Source organism: Anoplopoma fimbria, chromosome 23, assembly GCF_027596085.1.
Source record: "Anoplopoma fimbria isolate UVic2021 breed Golden Eagle Sablefish chromosome 23, Afim_UVic_2022, whole genome shotgun sequence".
In the NCBI taxonomy this organism is placed as follows: domain Eukaryota; kingdom Metazoa; phylum Chordata; class Actinopteri; order Perciformes; family Anoplopomatidae; genus Anoplopoma; species Anoplopoma fimbria.
In genome coordinates, this window is record NC_072471.1 from 16,091,831 (window position 1) to 16,110,922 (window position 19,092).

At 42.8% G+C, this 19,092-nt stretch overlaps 1 protein-coding gene across 2 annotated transcripts in view; it reads left to right on the forward strand.

The window, feature by feature from the left end:
* Positions 1 to 220: 220 nt before the first annotated feature.
* The window catches only part of arid2 (AT rich interactive domain 2 (ARID, RFX-like)), a 33,491-nt gene continuing 14,619 nt past the window's right edge, over positions 221 to 19,092 (forward strand). For both annotated transcript variants that reach the window (XM_054624679.1, XM_054624680.1), the window contains exons 1-7: positions 221 to 779; positions 903 to 996; positions 1,922 to 2,019; positions 12,302 to 12,435; positions 17,075 to 17,293; positions 17,658 to 17,725; positions 18,994 to 19,063. In XM_054624679.1, the coding sequence (XP_054480654.1) occupies positions 688 to 779; positions 903 to 996; positions 1,922 to 2,019; positions 12,302 to 12,435; positions 17,075 to 17,293; positions 17,658 to 17,725; positions 18,994 to 19,063 (775 nt within the window). In that variant the 5' untranslated portion in view covers positions 221 to 687. The remainder of the gene's footprint in view (positions 780 to 902; positions 997 to 1,921; positions 2,020 to 12,301; positions 12,436 to 17,074; positions 17,294 to 17,657; positions 17,726 to 18,993; positions 19,064 to 19,092) is intronic.

Below are 19,092 nucleotides of genomic sequence, written 5' to 3' on the forward strand. Positions count from 1 at the left end.
AAAAGTAGTATTTCTACAGATATAAAAAATCAACTGCAGGGTCGCCCTCTATTACACGCCCGGCTGGGATAACAAGGGAAGTATGTTAATTAGTGTGATCCCCTCCCCCCACGGGACATTTCCAAGCACCTCCTGACCCGTTTTTCCAAACAGAGCAACGAGTTGTCAGACGGTCCCTAAAAAAGAAAACAGTCTCTATTGTTCCAGCGCCGCTCGGCTGTGGAGGGCGCAGTGCCGCCGGTGGCCGCAGAGGGCGCTGCACGCATGGCAGGCCGGGCTTCCGCGGCCTTCACATCTTTTTGTCTGAGAGCTGGGTCCTCTGCCGCTCTACAGTCTGCTGGTAGCCTCGGAGCCGCGTCCGCGCCACACTGTCAAACCACTCCAAACGAATACAACCGCGACCAAAAGCATTCATTCTCCACACTGAGCCATGGCGCCTCCGGTCTGCCGGTAAATCGGTCGTGTTTCTGACTGTTCGCTGGAACTTAGTCCGGGCTTGAAGCGGGCTCGCTCTCTGTGTGTGCATCAGTCTTTATTAGCGAGCTGCCGCTCTTCTTGCTATCAGCTATTTCTTTAACTTTTTAAACACTCAGCTTCGCGAATGACTGAGCGCCGGCGGAGTATGGGATCCTTGGTGTCTTAAGAAGCGTCTGAAGTGGGGTTTAACCGTTTTTGCATGCAAAAACAATGGCAAATTCGACGGGGAAAAATCTACTAGATCAGCGAAGGAAAGGACAGGCTTTTCTGGACGAGCTGCGGCAATTTCACCAAAGCAGAGGGTGAGATTGGGGCGTCTTTATTCCCAAGAAATGTAACTTTAAATGTGCATTGCGTTGGACGGCGCGTCGACCTGAAGTGCTATTTAAACGTTTATGCCTTTATTTCTTGTGTCCGCCCCGCAGGTCGCCGTTTAGGAAGATTCCTATCGTGGGAGGGAAAGAGCTGGACCTGAATGCTCTCTATGTCAGAGTCGTCTCTTTGGGAGGATTTGCTAAGGTGAGTGGGAACTAAAAGTGGGTTTCTCCACGCTCCGCTGTCCGCTGTCCGACTCCACAACTCGGTGCGGGAACCCCCCGTCCGGGACAAGTGTACCCCCTCCGCACCGCCCGTCCGTGGGTCGGTGTTGGCCTTGTGCTAGTGTGCCATGTATCTCTATGCAATGTGGTGGCTTGTGTTGTTGTGTGGTTTTTGAATTGAGAGTCTCGACCGCTCGGGAGTCAGAGTGCAGTCGGGAGCGACTCAAAATTAGCGGGCACGTTTAACATCGATTACCTGCACGGAGCCCGGCCCCGGGGAAACACCGTAGCGTGGGACGGAGCGCTTCGCCCGTGTTTTCACCGGTAGATGGGGGGGGGGGACGCTTGGTATCTCTCTCTCTCTCTCTCTCGCCATAGCCATCTTTCTTCGGCTTCATGGCTGAATCTCACAGTGTAGGCCTCACAGGCCCGTGTGGAGACCGCAGCCAACGGCTCACAAAAACGGCTCCTAAACCCAACGGCTCTCCGCAGCGTTCGAGTTCAGGCGGAGACGGTTGGCGACCGTTTAAACTCGGGAGGTTTTAACGGCTAAAATATAAAAAAGTCAAGTTAGCTTGTTAGCTGCAGTGCTAGCTAGCCTCCACAGACATATCCTAAAGGGAGTCGGTGTACTTACTGCTGTGACAAATGTAAATGTATGTCGGCCACATTAGTAGAATTATACGACTTTATACGAAATGTGAGCCACTGCTGGATCATTTAAAATAAATTTTTATTTTAGATATTTTCAGCAGTTTCAGAAAGTTATTGATTAATGATTGGCCTCATTGGGGGGGGACCTGTAGCCGACCAGATGGTTGCAAATAACCGCTCTTTTTGTTGTTGTTTTTGTTATTGTTGTTGCCTGTTGTCTCCCTAACGGACTGGTTTTATCCTCCTTCCAGGTCTCTGACAAAAACCAGTGGATCGAGCTCGGGGACGAGTTCAACTTTCCACGGAGTTGCTCCAACGCTGCATTTGCTTTAAAACAGTACTACCTTCGGTGAGTAGCGCGGCCACGCAGCTCTCCTCCTCCCAGGTAGCATGTGGGACGTGTTTACAAACGTGGAGATGCAGTCAGCGGGACCTCCAGCCTCTGCGCGCCCCTTTTACTAGGAAGCAGCACGACAGCGATATTATGGCGTGCAATTAAAGCAGGGTCCATAATGGGGTGTGTGTATGTTTGTCAAGGCATGGTGGATTAACTCGCTGGCCTCTTCCACACAAGGAAAGAACACTGTGATCCTACTTTTATGAAACATAATTAAATGGCCAAATGTTTTTTTTTGTTTTTTTTTTTGTTAAGTCTGGAACATAGTTTTCAAGAACACCCCTAAGGAGCATCTGTCTGTGATGAACCTCAAACTAAACACTAATAGTGGTTATTCCTTTCTGAAAATGTTGTAGCCCCAGGGCACTTGGGTTTCAATACAGCACTACTGATTGAGCAGCTCTGTGCGCTCTAACCTGTGTAACATTCAGGCTCCATAAGTCTCAACAAAGTCAGCTGCCGGTGATAGGAGTCGGGTGGAAACACAGCCCTCCTCAACAGCTGGCATTTGTGGGTTTTTTGGCGGTCTCTGCTTTCTCCATACTCTCTCTTTTTTTTTTTTATATATATCCTGCTCCTCTCCACCTCATGCAACGATTGTTCCCATCACTAGCACCTGCCTGCAGGGGATTACACCTCTGTAGCAGCCTCTCATGTATGTGTTACAGGCAACTGTAGGTCGCTGAGTGATGGATAAGTAGTGGCCAAAACATTTTTTTTTTTTTTTTTTTTTTTTTTAAACTAAATTGGTGCAAGCTGTTGAGTGTAGCAGCTCCTTTGATTGCCAACTGCACGCGTCTGATGAGACTTGTTGCTCCTCAAAAGTTTGGAGATAAACACCAGCGTTGGCTGCAGGGGGCTGAGCAACTCGGGCACATGTAAGGCATCTTGTGCTGCTGAAGTTGGTGGAGGTCTTTCTGGGTACCACAGTGGCCACAAACCACTATTTACCTGCCTCATATGTAGTGTAATAGACAGAATACTTAACAAAGCATTTTTGCTCTAAAGCAGGAGGTTATGTAATCGTCTGCTTGGCTGACTAGATGGTTGTTTAGGTCTGAGTGGAAGTATCTGCAGTGCAAAGGTGTTGAGTATCTGTGATCAGATTTAATGTGTGAACTCACCTTCAATGGCTCATTTAAACACTAATATCCAGATACATGTCTTTGTCTAGCAGGCTTAGTTTTGAGTGTCAAAAGTCGCAGAAAGTCAACTGATTTTTTTTCAACCTGTAAAATATTTTAAAGTCGGACAGAGTTTGGCCAACAACTGTGTCTTTTATTTATTTTTAAGTCAGAACGTGGTTTTTAAATACCATGTTCTGCAGGTGAAAAGACAGAGCAGAAAGAAACATCGTGAATATTCTTTGGAAAGACATTTGTACATGTGTTACTCAGACCAGCCACGTCACTGTAATTATTACCTGTGACTATATCTTTTGGTAGACCTGACAGCCGAGTCGACCGACACGCTAAATATGGCCAGACGGCCGCCGGAGCTTCTCTGTAGAGTTCTTCTGAGGCAGTTCATTGTGGTGGAAGTCAGAGGCAGCAGGTGGCTACACTTGTCCTGCCTCTACTAAGGCTGATAAATAGACTATCGCTCATGCTACTGTTTTGCTGACACAGTAGAGAAATTAATTGTTTTTTTCCACCCAGTTTTTCTACACACTAGCAGACTAATAATGAGATCACTGGGTGGTGGGGGGAGATTTTCATTTTGCCCTCATCCAGGAAAGGTCAGGGGTCATGTTCTAAGGTGGATATGCGCTCAGGGGATCTGGTTCAGATTCATTGTGGCGCTCAAGGACACTTAAGCTGGTTGGATGTTTGCTGATATCATGTGTTAATCTTGTTTATCCCGTTGAATGACCATCTGGAACCGGGCAATTTTTTATGCTGTATGTGCATTTTTTAAAGACTTTGTCCTGCCAACAGAAATAATTATAGATATGTGTTTTTGTAGGTGATGATTGAGTTTCTTGAAAGCAGCATGGCGTAAGATTTAATGATAACGTTATTTGGCTCCGTTTTTGAAATCTGGAATTTCAACTTCAAGTAGACAACTCCCGGTGGTTGTTTTTTTTTTTTTTTTTTTTTTTTTTTTTTTTTTAAACACCTGAGGGGTTAAGATGAGTAAGCAGGAAGGATACTCCGTTGCTGCAGGGATGACTTTTCTGATACACGACGGTCTCCCTGTTTGAATGAATCGGACGACTGGATGTGGCTCCCTCTGTTCAGCACTTCCCACTCAGTGCAGAGTAATAAGCAGCACCCAAGTTCTGTGCCAGCTCCAGCTGCCGTCTACTTGATATCTGAATGTCACCCGGTAATAAGTGAGCAGAGCTTGCCAGAAAATGTTTTTTTCCAGCTCATTTTCAACCTGTTGAAGCGCTGTTTGGACGCCAGTCCCTCCAACGGAGCCGGTTTCCCTTCCAGCTTCGAGGAAGAGTTCACACTCTGGATCAGAGTGTTGGCAGCAAATCAGGCCGGCACGCTAAGGGCATGGCTTAAAGGCAGCTCTGTTTTTTTTGGCTTCATTATCAAGAATGAAGCAAAAGACTTACATTTGAATGAGAGGCGTTCAGGTGCAAGAGCGATACAATTGCTGATATAAAGGGGCAAGTGTTAAATAATATAGTGAACTTGGCAAAAGGGCATTGGCCAGAGCTTCAACTGGCCATTAACATGCTTTAAAGTTGGAAGAATTTAGGAAAAATGTAAAAGACGAGTATAACAATATAAAAGCCACACTTTTAATGTTCACGGACTGACCTGTTTTCAACAGATCTTCTCATGTGACTCTAGAGAACCTTTTTGCATTTCCATAATTGGACATACATTTATGTTTGACATCTGCACTCCTTTTCAGTGGATTGGGTTAGTTACCGCAACTGCTTCCAGTGTTCCTGTGGCTACACTGATTTGGATAATTCTCAGTCAACACTCTTACACATCTCCACGCTTTTTCCTTTGCCATTAGTCGTTTCATATGATTTGGGGCTCTCAGCTCTCAACCCACGTGGAGCAACTAGAGTACTTTTTTGTCCTTTTTTTACTAAAACACCATCCATCTCAGTCGTGCGCCGCGCTTCTGAGAAGTGAATTAAAGTTGTTTCGGAATGAGCCTCTGGTGTTGCTAGAGTCTTTGACTTCTTTTTCCAAACTGCAGCACGCTGAACACAGAAGCCAAGTCAGCTGATGGACACCCTGGCCCAACCTTTGTTTGCCCTCTCCGCTGCATCCCCATCGGGAGAAAATCAGGCCCAGGAGGCACTGACAACTAGAAAACACGCTGACTTTTATTCTGGTAGCACAAATTGTCTTGATGAGATTTGTACACATGGTTGGAAATGTGTGGAAAAGAAAACAGTTTAACTGGCCTTGTTTAACAGTTTATATTGCCGGATTGTTGCTCTCTGATGTCACGGCATATGGTGTCTTTTGTGAGGAATAACATTGGCATTTTTGAACTGGACTTTGATTTGGTGAGCGCATGTAGCAGTGATCTATTGAAGGTGTTTTGATTAATCAGTGTTAGTGCGCACATATCTGGTTTCACTGTTTTAACCCCATGTTGTAATACAAGCAAGTAAGGCTTCTGGCTCTGCAGCCCAGGACAGTTTCTGCTGTCTGCGGCGATTACAGAAACAACAAACCACCTTTTTTAACTGCTCTTTCTGCTCAATCAACCGCCAACAACCAAGTCATATTTTTGTTGTTTTCAGAGTAGAACATGCTGCTTCCGATACAGCGAAATAATCACACTGCACTTTCCTCTGTCACCTAAACTGTTTGCAGTAAAGTGAAGCAGATGGAATCAGATTCACAGGTTGACTCATTTCAGCAAATATTTGAATCCTTCACTTTTTTTTTTTGCTGCGTTAACTGCAAATGTTTCTCTACCGCTTCTAGCTTGTGGCCCCACTTTTAGGTCCCAGAATTCTCACGACCCCGGCAATTAGACAGTATTTTAGATGCCATGTGATTTTGAGCATGATGTACTTTTCACCTTTTTATTTTCCAGCCAGCTGCAAGTGACTCATAGTATTTCAAACTTCTTGTGAAAAGAAAAAAAAGGCAAATAAGTATAATTATATCAATCATAAAGATCTCCTGTGACCCTGTTCGGAACTACAGATTGAGAAACTCTTCAGTAAAACAGCTGTAGAGAAACAGAAGTTCAAATGCATGGTGAATCTTTCTTTTAGTTAAAAGTTAGAGACACAAAGCTTGGATCAGGCAATCACTAAAAATGTATTGCAGGCATTGGAAATCACCCGGAAGCCACTATATCTAATAATGTGTCTACTCATCTAATTATGTGTTCAAGGAGTTCTTGAAGTTGATTTTGCAGAACTGCAAAGGTGCAGGTGCTATGTCAAAAGTGTTGTTTTTCAGATTATATACCTTCACACCTGATTTGGTCTAAGACAACATGTGATACCTTTTGTTTCTATTGTTCAGAAGAAAAAAAAAAAAAAAACGTTGAACTATTGCCCAGCCTAACGCCACAGACACACTACCTTTTTCTGCCCGGCCGGCGTTAACTCTCTCACCTGGTTCTGAGGTTATTCCGGTTGCCATCATTCCTGTCGGTCCCTCTCTGCTTCCTGTGTATGTAGGTAGGCGACTCTCCCTCTCCCGCTGAAACATCTGGATGAAGTGGCCTTTGATCTGGCTCGCATTAGCCGTGTCTGTATTCCTCCCCGCCTCTTCCGAGCTGCTGCTGAGACTTCAGAGATGCTCCGATGACGGCTAGTTATGGATAAAGACGAGGCTGTGTGGATCAGCCAGTGTCTGATTCTTCATCTTTTTTTCATGCAGCATAATAAGAGACTTAACAAAATAAGAGCGCTAGAGCAAACTTGCTATCAAAGATAACATCCAATAGCCCTTGAGACTTGTGTTTTTCAGCCTGTGTGTAATTCGACCTGCCCTCCAGCAGTGTTGGCCACCACTGATAGTCTAATCTTCTTCTCTCAGTTTCCTTGTTAACTAGCAGATTGCTACATCTGCCTTGTACTTGAGGGTGGACCTAGAATCTGGCTTTACCGTTTCATTAGATGGATGATATGGTTTAAATGTTTGCTGTGGGTGTAATGTAGGCTACAGCTCTTCAGTAGTCAAACGGCGCGTAAACACTTGTATGTGCTCAGAGCTTGCGCGCCAACTGCAGAGGCTCGCGATACGGCGCCACGCACGATTATATACAAAGCTTTGGTGGCTTCTGTCCAATAGCTTGGTGCTGAAAAGCATTTCAATTCATAAGTCCTATTTGAGAACTAGGCCCAAAACAACGGGATAAGTTGTGCACCCTGATTGTTTAATGGCATGGTTATGTTGTCCTCGCCTGTTTGTGCATTTGGAGGGGTCCTTTATCTGTCTTTACAGCATATTACTTAGCAAAGATATCCAGGGTGATTTAATTTGTGTGTGTATATATGTGTTTTTTTTTATATATATATATATATATATTTCTTTATTTTATTATTTCCATTCTAAATGCAGACAAATTAAATCATGATTAAAACAATAAATTTTTTAGGACTTTTAGGAGTGCTGTAATCAACATGCATGTAAAGAAGAAAAAAAAAAAGGTTTTCTTGCAGCCGTGGACGGTCGGCACTAGATGCTTCCAAGTAAAGCGCAGTGTATTAATCAGTTTCAGCACAGACATCAGAAGGCTACCCGCTGGCTACCGTTAGCAACCAGGCTACATTGGCAGGGACGGCCTGAATAAAGCCTAATCTAAACACCTTCCTGTCCACTACCTCCAACCACCTTGTCAACAAACCCAGAACACAGATCAGTGTAGTCTTTTTCTTCTTCTCAGTATGTCCCTGACATTGGTGCAACCTGCTTAATTCACAACTTGATAGCGAGAGCTAGCTCGCCACCTGAAGTTACCATAGATTCCCATAAACTGTAACCATTAACGTCACAATTTACAGGACTGGAGTGACTCAAGACAACAGATTTAGGTAGCTAACATCCACTTAAGTCTTTGGGCACATGGGTCATGGCATAACAATTTTTAGTGATCAGTGAAACAATAAGGGAAATGGTGAACAGCAGCTTCAGATGGGCAACCTTAAACATCGTCTGATTACACTAGCAAACGCTAGTCATCTCAGGATTGATATTTTGGAGAAATGAAGGTTGATTCACTGCCACTTTCCTAGAAATCAGTAATATAAAAGGGTTAGTTAAGGTTAAATATACATAAAGGCTTATTTCTTCGGAGGTAATGTACTTTCACTCTGAATAGAAGTCGCACAAAAGTCCATCTTACTCAAAGGAAAACATCTTTCCCTTGACACAAATCACCGCTGCCGCCGATGTTCTGGAAAAAAAATACCTAGTTTGAACCCAGGATATGCTGCTAACCGCTGAGCGACAGTGCACTTGAGTCATAGGAGTACCAGCCGACCACAGAGATAGTGTTGCAGTCAGGTCATTGAGGTTGCTCTGCCGTGTGTTATGCTGTCCCCTTCTTTTATACTACGCTCAGGTGTGACTTTAAGTCTGCTTTCAAGAAAACAAACAGTCATCCAGCTTTTAAAGTATTTTCCTCGACTGGCTCCACCTTCGGCAAACGATCCTGTGCTTATTGGCAAATCGTGTGTGTGTGTGTGTGGGTGTGTGTGTGGGTGTGTGTGTCCAGCAGGGGGCAATGGACTCCCACACGGGGGGGGGGAGAGAATTTGGGCTGCTGAGAGCAATGGAAGCCGGCAGCACAACTGCAGCGGTGTGATCCAGATGACCGTAAATTACACAGTAGCAGTGATGACAGCGACTGTTTGCAAACGGATGTCTATCTCATGTCTCGTCGATTTCACAACCCTTTTTTTTGCACTTGTTTTATTTTGGAGGGAAAGCGTGTTTTGGTATTAGCGGTGACAGAACGATGGTGGTTTCTTTTGGGTGGGTAGTTGCGTGCTACTCAAGGTGTGGAGGTGGGGTCGGAATTGATGTTCCTCTTATCATGTGTGTGTGAAAAAAGGGGAAGTGCAGACATGAGCAGCTGCAGTCAACCCCCCACCCCCTTCTCCCCCTCCCATACCCCCACCTGTCTTTACCCGCAGCCCCTTTTTTTTTTTTTTTTCCCTGCTTGTGCCCAGACAGCGGTTGATGACGCTGCATTTGGGGCTGGGGCCTCTCACTCTCTCTCTCCCATTCCTCCCTCACTCCCACTCTCTCTCTCAACAAATGAAGGCTGAGTGTATTTTTAGTCCAGCGTGTCACCCGGCAGCCAGCGGACGGGGGATTACCTCGGCCACGATGAACAAGCGGGGCATCATTCAGTAACAGACTCCCGCTCGCTCGCTCTGTGACTCACAGCCACAGTATCGCTGCTGAGGTATTTTAACCGCGCAATCTAGTGTGTTTTTCTTTGTCCTTCTGCATTGTTATTAAAATCCAAGACGCATGCTCAAGGAGGATATTTTTCGCTCAAGTAAAAGCAAACTTCTCAAGAATGCGAGCTCGAAAGCGGTTTAGGAGGAGTTCTTTGCTCGACGGTCTCAGCTGTGGGAGTTGCAGCGGGTTCCCTTGTTTTTACTACAAGCTGTCGCAATGTTCAGAACAGAAGTGGCGTTAGTCAAATAACCCCCGTTTTACATAATAGTATTCAAAGTGGCTTGAACTAACCCAACCTCCTGCACCTCCACGACAAGCCAAACTGACCACAGCTGTGAGCGTCTGAAAGATGGGGGATTAAAGGATTGAAACGCCTAAAAAATCTACACCCTGTGTAGTGATGGGTGACTCGTTTTTCCAATGTGTCCCATCTCACTCCCCCATGTCACCGACCAATGCTCTGTGCTTGCGGTGACACTCCTGTCATGCAAAGACCTGCTTATTTCATGCTGTGTGGTGCTCTTTGTTTTTTTTTTCTTGCCTCACTTTCTGTGTGGATCATGCTTCACTTAACACCTTTGAGTCTTTGAAAGCACCACGGGCTTGCTGGAAGTGATTTTCCACGGGCTCTGTCGAGCTGGAAAAGCTCCCAAAACTAGTAAAGCGAGGTGAAAGCTCAACGTTGCAGCTATCAAATTGCATTTTTACAATGAAACTCTTGAACTGTGTCATTTACACTGAATGTGATGGATTCACTCTTTGTGTATGTCGACTTAAAGGTGTACTCTGCAGGATGACTATATGGGAGCTGCTGTGAAGTCTCTTCTTATGCTGTTAAGGTGTCTTAAGGTGTCTCTCTTTGTCTCTCAGTCATGGTTGCTAACACTGCTTATGCCACATACACACTCATTCATCCGTTTTGTAGTTTCAAGTTTGATTGGGTTACCATGGAATCTTTTAAATTCCTTCAGCTGATGAGCCTGTGTGGTTTTGTTGTTCCAGACGTTTTTTTCTTTTCTTTTTTTTAATGAATCATAAGCGGTAAAGGAACCGTTTTTGACTTGCAGTGCTGATGTCACACTGATTGTCCTTTTTATGCTCTATAAATTCACATGAATCCACTTCCAATGTCATGCTTTATTTTGCAAGAGTGTGGGTTTTGCTGATTCAGCAAACGGTCTCCTTGCAGTACGTGCGGCTGCAGAGCCTTTGTCACAGAGCTTTCTCTACCAAAAAGTGATTTACTTTTGAAACGGCTGTGACACTCTGTTAAGTATTCTGTCTGGCATCAACAACAGGTTGTTTTTCCCTCCAGCCCCTGGGTGGGACATGTAATGTTTTGCACATTAGTGGTACGACACAACGGGTGTGCTGTATGGCTTTTGTCCAGTTTTGTGAATTCAAACATGTTTCCATTCTGTAGCCTTTAAATTGGCGTGAGAAAGCTGGAGTTTGTTAGAAAAACATATTGAATTGCCTTCAAGGCAGCACATAGATTATCTTTACATAGGGTGCACTATTTATTGTTGTATATTATTTAGCACTTTACAGTTAGTTTAAACTTAAACAGAATTCATCCTATTTGTCTCAACATTATATGTTCTCTGTATCTATCATTATAGATCCTTTTTTGCACAGTGAAGAAGTTTTTATTTCTAATAAATTATTTAAAATTCAAAATGAACGAGTTTTGATGCAGAATCTTCAAGCGATTTATAATTTTAACATCGCTAGAGATTGAGACAGCTGTTTTTATTTGTGAGGTTTCCAATCACATCAAAAGATTTAAATATAAATTCAAGTACATTTCTATATCATGTTAGAAAACATGACGGTAGCACCATGACTTGGAGCTAAGGAGTTCGGGGGCTACATTTATCAGTACTTTGACATTTTTTGTTTCAATTTGCCGTGCTAAACTAGAGAAAGAATTAGTTTAGTCCGTCTCAGAGCAAACATTTTCTAGTCAAAAATAAATTTTGGTTGAAAATGCATTGATTGCAGTTTTCTTGGCAAATTTGCAATTTTATAAAGTTGGATCTGAGAATTCCGATTCCCTTTCCGTCTAAGAACTATAATTGGGAGGATAAGCAAACATTTTTGCAACTGTTCTTTTAATGAACATTGAAATTCAATTGTATGTTCATAATGAAACAATGACTATTATAATTATTATTTTGTTATCCAAAACAGCAATAATAACAGGACCTCAGACAAATCTCCAAATAAGGGTTCCAGGTTACTGCAAAAATTAAATGTCCGCTTTATGTATTTCTCACACACGCTGAAGAGATCCAGCACTGACCAAGTAATGGGTGTGTGCGCGTGTTTGTGTACATGCGTTTGTGGCTCTGGCGTTACTGTCTGTGCCGCTGTGTGCGAGGAGTAAAACATTCACGCGGCACACGTGTGTAAATTTGCCCGGATATAGAACGTTTCACAGTTGTAAACATTCCAAATGTGTCCCGGTTTGTTTCTTGTTGCACTGCATATGAATGACACAAGCTGACAGGAAGTAAACACAAAGCCACAGTGTTGCCTAGCAATGGAATGCATTTGAAATAGTCTATATAGGACTGCCGACTGCCAACCTATGGTTGATTGTTTGGTGCATCTCTTATTCTTAGTGTCTAGTTGATATAAACTGTCACTTAGAATTTCAAAATAAACTGACTGTCAGTGGCTTGTAAGGAATTTATACTCGGTATCACAGAGAAAGAACACTGCATTAACTTCAAGGCAAGGGAAATGTTTCTGCATAATAATTAAAAAAAAAAACAACACCTAAAGTCTTGGAAGGAAAGTAAGTGCAAAAAAGTCATGGCTCATCGACTGTTTGTTTTTTTTTGTTTGTTTTTTTTCTTGCTCTGCAGATACTTGGAGAAGTATGAGAAAGTCCACCACTTCGGCGAGGATGATGAAGAAGCGCAGCCGGGGAATCCCAAAGTCTCTCTTCCAATCGGTGCAATTCCCAGCTCTTACAACTACCAGCAACACATTGTATCAGGTAGGCACAAACTCTGCTTCTAGTGTGCTTATTATTCCAAACGCTTCCTCATATTCTGTCTGTGTTCACAATTTCAACTCTAGGTTTCTGTCTGGGTCACGTCTCTGCATCAGGAACATGGATTCTGCTTCTGTTTGCATCCTTTCTTGTTTTCTGTCTCGCTTCCTCTTCTTTGAAGCCCGTCTCTCTCTCTCTTTCTTTCTCTCGGCCAACTTGAACGCTCCATTGTAACAACGATGTGATCACAGCGTAGCAGCACCACATCTGAGCTGTGTGAGATTCATGGTAAACTGGTCAGCGCGCAGGTTGAGCATATGCATAGAAATGTGCCTCAACAATAGCCGATTGTTTGGAAGGATTTTGTCGAGGGTCGATTTTTATTTCACAAGAATTTGAGAATATAAAGGACAAAAATGCGTTGATTGCGAGTTTTAATGAATGTTCAAATAGCTTAAATGTCTGTTGTAGTTTTATAAAATGCAGAAAAACATCCAACTGTTTGGAAATCCACCGTTGTGTGTAAATGAAAACATGTCAGGTGTTTATGTGCTGTTAAGCAGGCGTAACGTCTCAGGAAATGTTGAATTGCCATTTTGCCACTTTGTTTTTAAAAACTCTGTAACATGTTAATCAGTGGGCTTTAGAGGAGCTTGTAGAAGGACTTTGTTACCTTTGGTCAGAGTTAAGCTATCAGGCTACATATTTACTGTGTGGAGGTGAGAGTGGTATCGATCTCCTCATCAAACTCTTGGCAAGAGAGCAATGTGTGTGTTTCCCCAAATTAGGGCTGCAACTCACAACTGTTTTTTTATAAGCGAGTAATATGTGGATTATTTCTTCAAAGAGAGGATACATTTTTATTTTATTTTATGTTATCCACAAAAATAACCAACCTGAATGTATGCTATACATCATGCGAAACAACATAATTCATTTTTATTAAGTGCACAGAAACAGGTATTTTTTTATATATTTTTTAACTGCTTGAACAGACCTAAGCTGTGAAAATAAAAAAATATATATAAAAAAAACGTGAAACACAACAGAGAGAGAAAGTCGAAGTGCGGCTAATGAAACAATTTACTTAAAACTCAACAGTGCTTAGTTGTTTGTGTTTTAGTTATTTGTCCTTGCTCACTACTGAGTTACAGTATAATATCTCACTCTGCAATAATGTCAGCAAATTAAGTTCACTTTGAAATCACTTAATCATTCAATTGCCATCATTGTAATGAGTGATCAGCTGATGTTCTGTGCCATGCAAGATTGGTTTGACATAGATTACAGCTAATGTGCTTTTTGCTCAAATTTAATGTGAAGTGCTCCCATACTACAGAGTATTTCTGTAGTATGAAATACTAGTTTTTCTCCACCTCCGTCGTGTTTCAAAATGTCTTTTTATTTTATTTTTTAAGCAACAGAGCCCGCTTTGTGACACAGCTTCACATCAAAATAGACCCAACAAGTCCATAATGAAATCCGTTGCCAATTATTTTTTTTATTATCAAATTTTATCATTTTCATCGACTAGTTGTTGCTGCTCCACCTAAAACTATTCCTTCAACCAGTTAAAGCTAGATTGATCCTATTTAAACTAATACAAATAACTGCGTCATCTAAAATGTACAAGGTTTTTTTTCTTTTTTTTTTTTTCTTTCTCTGTTGGTACATGTCCTTTTATTTTTGCTCTGTTCTTTTCTAAAAGTCCTTGGCTATTTGTCTTACCTGCTGTTCTTGGCGCGTATCTCCATGGTGATCTGTACTCATTACGCACTGAGGTGCTCATGTTGCTCTGCGGCACAAACTATTGAACAATCAGGAGAAATGACTGGAGTTTTTTTATCTGACCTGGCCGAGGACCCCTGCCACAGCTGAGCATTCTGCCGTTTGTACTCCTGTACTTCCACATTTATCACTTCTGTTACACCGTGACTCATTTAATTCAGCTTTCACCTTGCTGAGCGCTGCTGTGTTTAAATCAAGGCTGTGAAGCATGCAAATGCATTGTTTATGCCTCCTTTTCTTTATTTTATTTTTTCTCCGAAGTTGCCTACGCAAACCTAAGTAAACTTGTTGTAACTTTTTTAACTGAATCAAAGAGCCGCCTCTGAGTAACCACATTATACTTCAGACTTCAGGCCTGACCTCTTGTCTGTATTGTCTGACCCCGGCTCACGCGCAGTGAATGGAAGCTTTCCATTAGCCGCCGGCGCCGTAGCGCAGACCGCTCTCTGACGGCAGTTATTGATGAGGGGGAAGGAGGGAAGCACTTGTTGGCTTTCCCTCGGAGCCTGCAGCCTTTTTTTAGTCGCAGGCTGTTTTTTTTTTTTTTTTTTCTTCTAACAAACCAGCCGTCTGCCTGCTGAGCAGAGAGACTCCACAACATGACCGGGGGCTTGCAAAGGACACGAGACAAACAGCGCTGAGCTTTGTCTGTGGCTTGTGCGTTTTTCCTCATTCACTACCCAGATGAGTTGGACTTTGAAGAACACAATGAGTTTTTTTGTTTTTTTCAACTCTTTTTGAAAGCTTGTTAATGTAGGTTAACTGGTTATGCATCACTAATGCTTTTCTTGTAGGGAGCGCTGACAGGGATGGTTTTTGTGGTGTGTTAAGCCAGATGTTCTCTTCAGGAGTTGGTGGAGACCAAAAGTGGAGCCGTTTCCTAATTATCCGAAAACCTAGATTGGCATTTCTGTAATGTTTTTTTCTTGTCACCTATCTTCCGACGTATGCATTGGTATTGATTTTATCAGATTTTTTGGGGACTATTACGGTTCCATAATTCTTGTCTGTACCCCCGGCTCTGAAATCTAGAGGTAACTGTAATGTAGTCGGACAACCAGTCTGAAATATCGCTATGATGGCTTTGCAGGTTCAGTGATGGTTAACTATTTGACATTTGGTCTGCAAATCTCTCCCGCTGAGCTTTGGTCTTCCCTGTTGTCTCCTCACGTTTTGGAATCGTAGGCCCGCAACGGAGTTTGATCCACTCCGCTCATAGAAACATCTCTCTCAAATATTGCTCATCAGTCCTCAGCACCTCTGGCTCACTGCAAGTGTAAATCAGGAGCAGACAGCTGGCAGGTTTTTGAATGGAGCTGTGGCCGCTCTAATAGCAACTCTGCTGAATCCCATTTGCCTGCACAAACCTTTTTCAGCATGGAAATCAAATTCACTCAGCGGGACTCCTCTGTGCTTTACGATGGCTCCCAGAGGCAGCAGTCTCCTAAAGATCCTGCACCAAATTGAAATATCCACCGTTACGGAAAAAAACGACAGCCTATGCACACGAATGATTGATGGCAGAAAATCCAACAGGACGGGAGAAAAAAACCGAGGGCTTTGTTGACGGAAAAGACTGCGCTCTCACAGACCGGATCATCTGTCATTTAGAGCTGTTGAATACCATTCGAGTCATGATTCCTTCCCCGCTCTTTAGGATTAGAAGTCTTTTTAATTATGAAAGCCCATCACGGAGGTGGACCGAGTCGAAGACAAACACAATTAAAAGTTGGAGAACATTCACGTTTCCTCAGTCACACATGTCGCGGCTCATCAAACTCATTTGGAATAAAAGCAGCCTTCACGGAACAACTCTACGCCCCATTTGGTTTGCTTAAACTCTGTTAAAGGAGAGATAAATCCGAGTTAAACTGGCTGAAGAAGTGCAGAGGCAGCAGTACCAAAGTGGCTTTTACTCTCCAGCTCTACTGCTTCACATGATGCAACGATTATTTAAAATCCTCTTCGTTGAGGAAGTGTTTCTCCATTTCTTCATCTCCTCCAGAGACGAGTGTTTTCAGGCAAAATGCCATGATGGTTTATATTTCACATCATTAACAGTCCACTATATACATTAAAGCAATTGGTGTTAAGCTTTTGTTTTGATGGGCAGTAACTTAAAGGTCATACTTTCTACAAGGGTCAGTTTTGGGCTGCATGACGTAAATATTGTCATCCGCTCGTGTCCTAGAGGATTATATGTGGATGTCGGCATGCAGGCCAAAATCTGTGACTGTACGCATAGTATGATCCAGTTAGGTTCCACACTCCAGTCCAGTTGGTGGCGTACGCACGTCTAGCTAGTTTGCCAAGAAGGAGATAACAAAGGAGATGCTTGTTTTGAAGAGAGGTTGTTCGAGCAGATCCACCTTTGCCTTTTTATAGAAGCCATCTACAAAGACAGCCAAATTATATTGAACCCCTTTCGAACATTGTTATGGTGCATAACGGCCACCAACCAAGCATGTCTGAGGCTTAACGCCTTTTTCTTGGCTTTAAATACAACATACTGTATGTTTCTTCCCTATTTTCAGACATTTATTGAGGACTTTTCAACGTGTTGAGATTTGTTACCTGCTCAAACTAAAATTCATGAGCTGCATGTTGGAAAACCTTTACGTTTGCATGAAAAAAAACCATTTTATATGAAAAATTGATATTCTGCAATATAATGGCAACAATTTATTTAAAATGTGCTGCTGCCACGTGTCCAGCAACTGTTTAAGTGGGTGCGCGTCAATATAGAAGACCTGAAGTTCTAGACATTTCTCTTCCCTCACTGATGCCTAAATGCCAGATTTCATTATTGAACATGTGAAGTAACCCTGAGATGCGCTTTCTTTTCCTCCTCCAGACTATCTCCGCCAAAGCTATGGACTGTCCTCAGACTTCGTTCCGCCGTGTGACTACAACAAACTGGTGCTGTCCCTCCTCTCGGGCCTACCCAACGAAGTGGACTTTGCTGTTAACGTTTGCACGCTGCTGTCCAACGAGAGCAAGCACGCCATGCAGCTGGACAAGGACCCCAAACTGGTCACGCTGCTGCTGGCACACGCCGGTGTCTTTGACGACTGTACGTTACCATTTGGATTGTGCTCTCTAGAGTAGAAAAGTTATATGAAGCTGGAAAGCGGTTGCGCACACATTAGAGCTCCAGCCTACAGAGACAGTTAATTCTGTACATTTAATTAGTGTAGATAATACCTGTTGAAATCTGTAGTTTGATTTAAGATATCCGAAGAGAATTCTTGACTTTGAGGAAGTTTTCATTTTTATTCTGCGGCCCAATTTGCTGCCTGCTCTCTCAACTCTTTGTTCTAGGATCAAAAGTCCTCTGTTCTCATAATTTATCAAGAGGAAATTATAGAACAAGGGAATAGAGACAAATAATACTCAACTGAGATTATACTCTAACTCTCCCTCTTTGCCCCCCGTAGCGCTAGCCAGCTTCTCCGCGGTATTCGGGACGGACTGGAAGGAGAAAACCTCCCGGGACTTTGTCAGGGTAAAGTAGAATAAGAGTCTTTTATTTGTGTGACCTTTGTATGCCTTCAATCTAAATGTGTCTCTTGGTTTGGTCTCTCTCTATATATATATTAAATACTGCTTTCGCTAAGACAGCCACAAAGCATCTGTTTCACTCTTCGCAGCGTGAAGATTGTTATCTTGCGTTTTTTTCCCCAACAGAGGAGCCTCAGAGAGCAGTTTTCCTCTGAGAGAGTTTTTAAATCAGAATGGAGGTCAGATCACTTTGATCATGCATGAGAAGTAAAGACATGACTCGGAAAGAATGCAATGTAGTATTTCATTTATCCCCTGCGCTTTTTTTTATGGCCGCTGTCCGAGGTTTACAGTCAGCCAACAGAAGTCTCTCTTTCAATGACTCTTTGACCTGCGTCTGGGGGAAGGCTGCTCTCCTACTCCGATTATCTAAATAGCACAGTGCAAGTTTTCATGATTGTGGGTAGAGATGTGGTAAAATTCCCAAAGAATTATTAACAATATAGCGGTGCTGGTGCTACATCAAAGGGGAACAATGTCAATATCTGTTTCGAGGTGTTCAGGAGTACTGCTCCATATGTGAAACAAGTTGTGTCAATCCTTATGTGGCTCCAGAGGGAGCTTTGTGACTTATGTCCTCAATTGATGTAATTTGAGTCAGTGTCAGTTTGAGCTGAAGACGTTTGAAAGTATGGAGTAGGGATGTCACTACAACCAGTACTTTGGTACCAAATCCAAATTCAGAAAATGCTGCATTACACATTTTTCTACAGTAGGTATATGATCAGGACTCGAGACTAACGTCATCCCCGAGGCGCCGCTACATGAACATAAAAAATTGGCGTTGAAATCGGCAGGAGGAGAGCTAGTTAACGTTAGCTGTTAGCAGCCGAAGGACAGCACAGTCCTGCTCGGCTAAATAACGGAGCTAACAGCTAACGCACAGAGGTTGCATTGAGTTACATTATGATACGTTCAAGCTCCATTAAGTAAAAAGTTGTATTGGGCAAAGGTATCTTTATAACTTTATCATGTTTTTATTTTTTTCGAGAAACTTATAGCGGATCATCAGCCAGATTTATAATATATTTTTTTAAAGCGGTTAAGTTGAATCCTGGGTAGTGAGTGAGACATGATAGTTTCCGTTCTTTACTATTGCTGAATTTTGACTGGGTTCGAATTATTATTATTATTATTATTATTATTATTATTATTATTATTATTATTATTATTATTATCCGTTCAATGCTAACAGCTGCTGTTCTTCTGCAGTTCTGGAAAGAGGTGGTGGAGGACGTCGAAGTCCGGGAGCTGATCTGGGACAAGAACAGCCCAACACAAGGTAAAACACGCTTGGTGCTAAAAGCCACA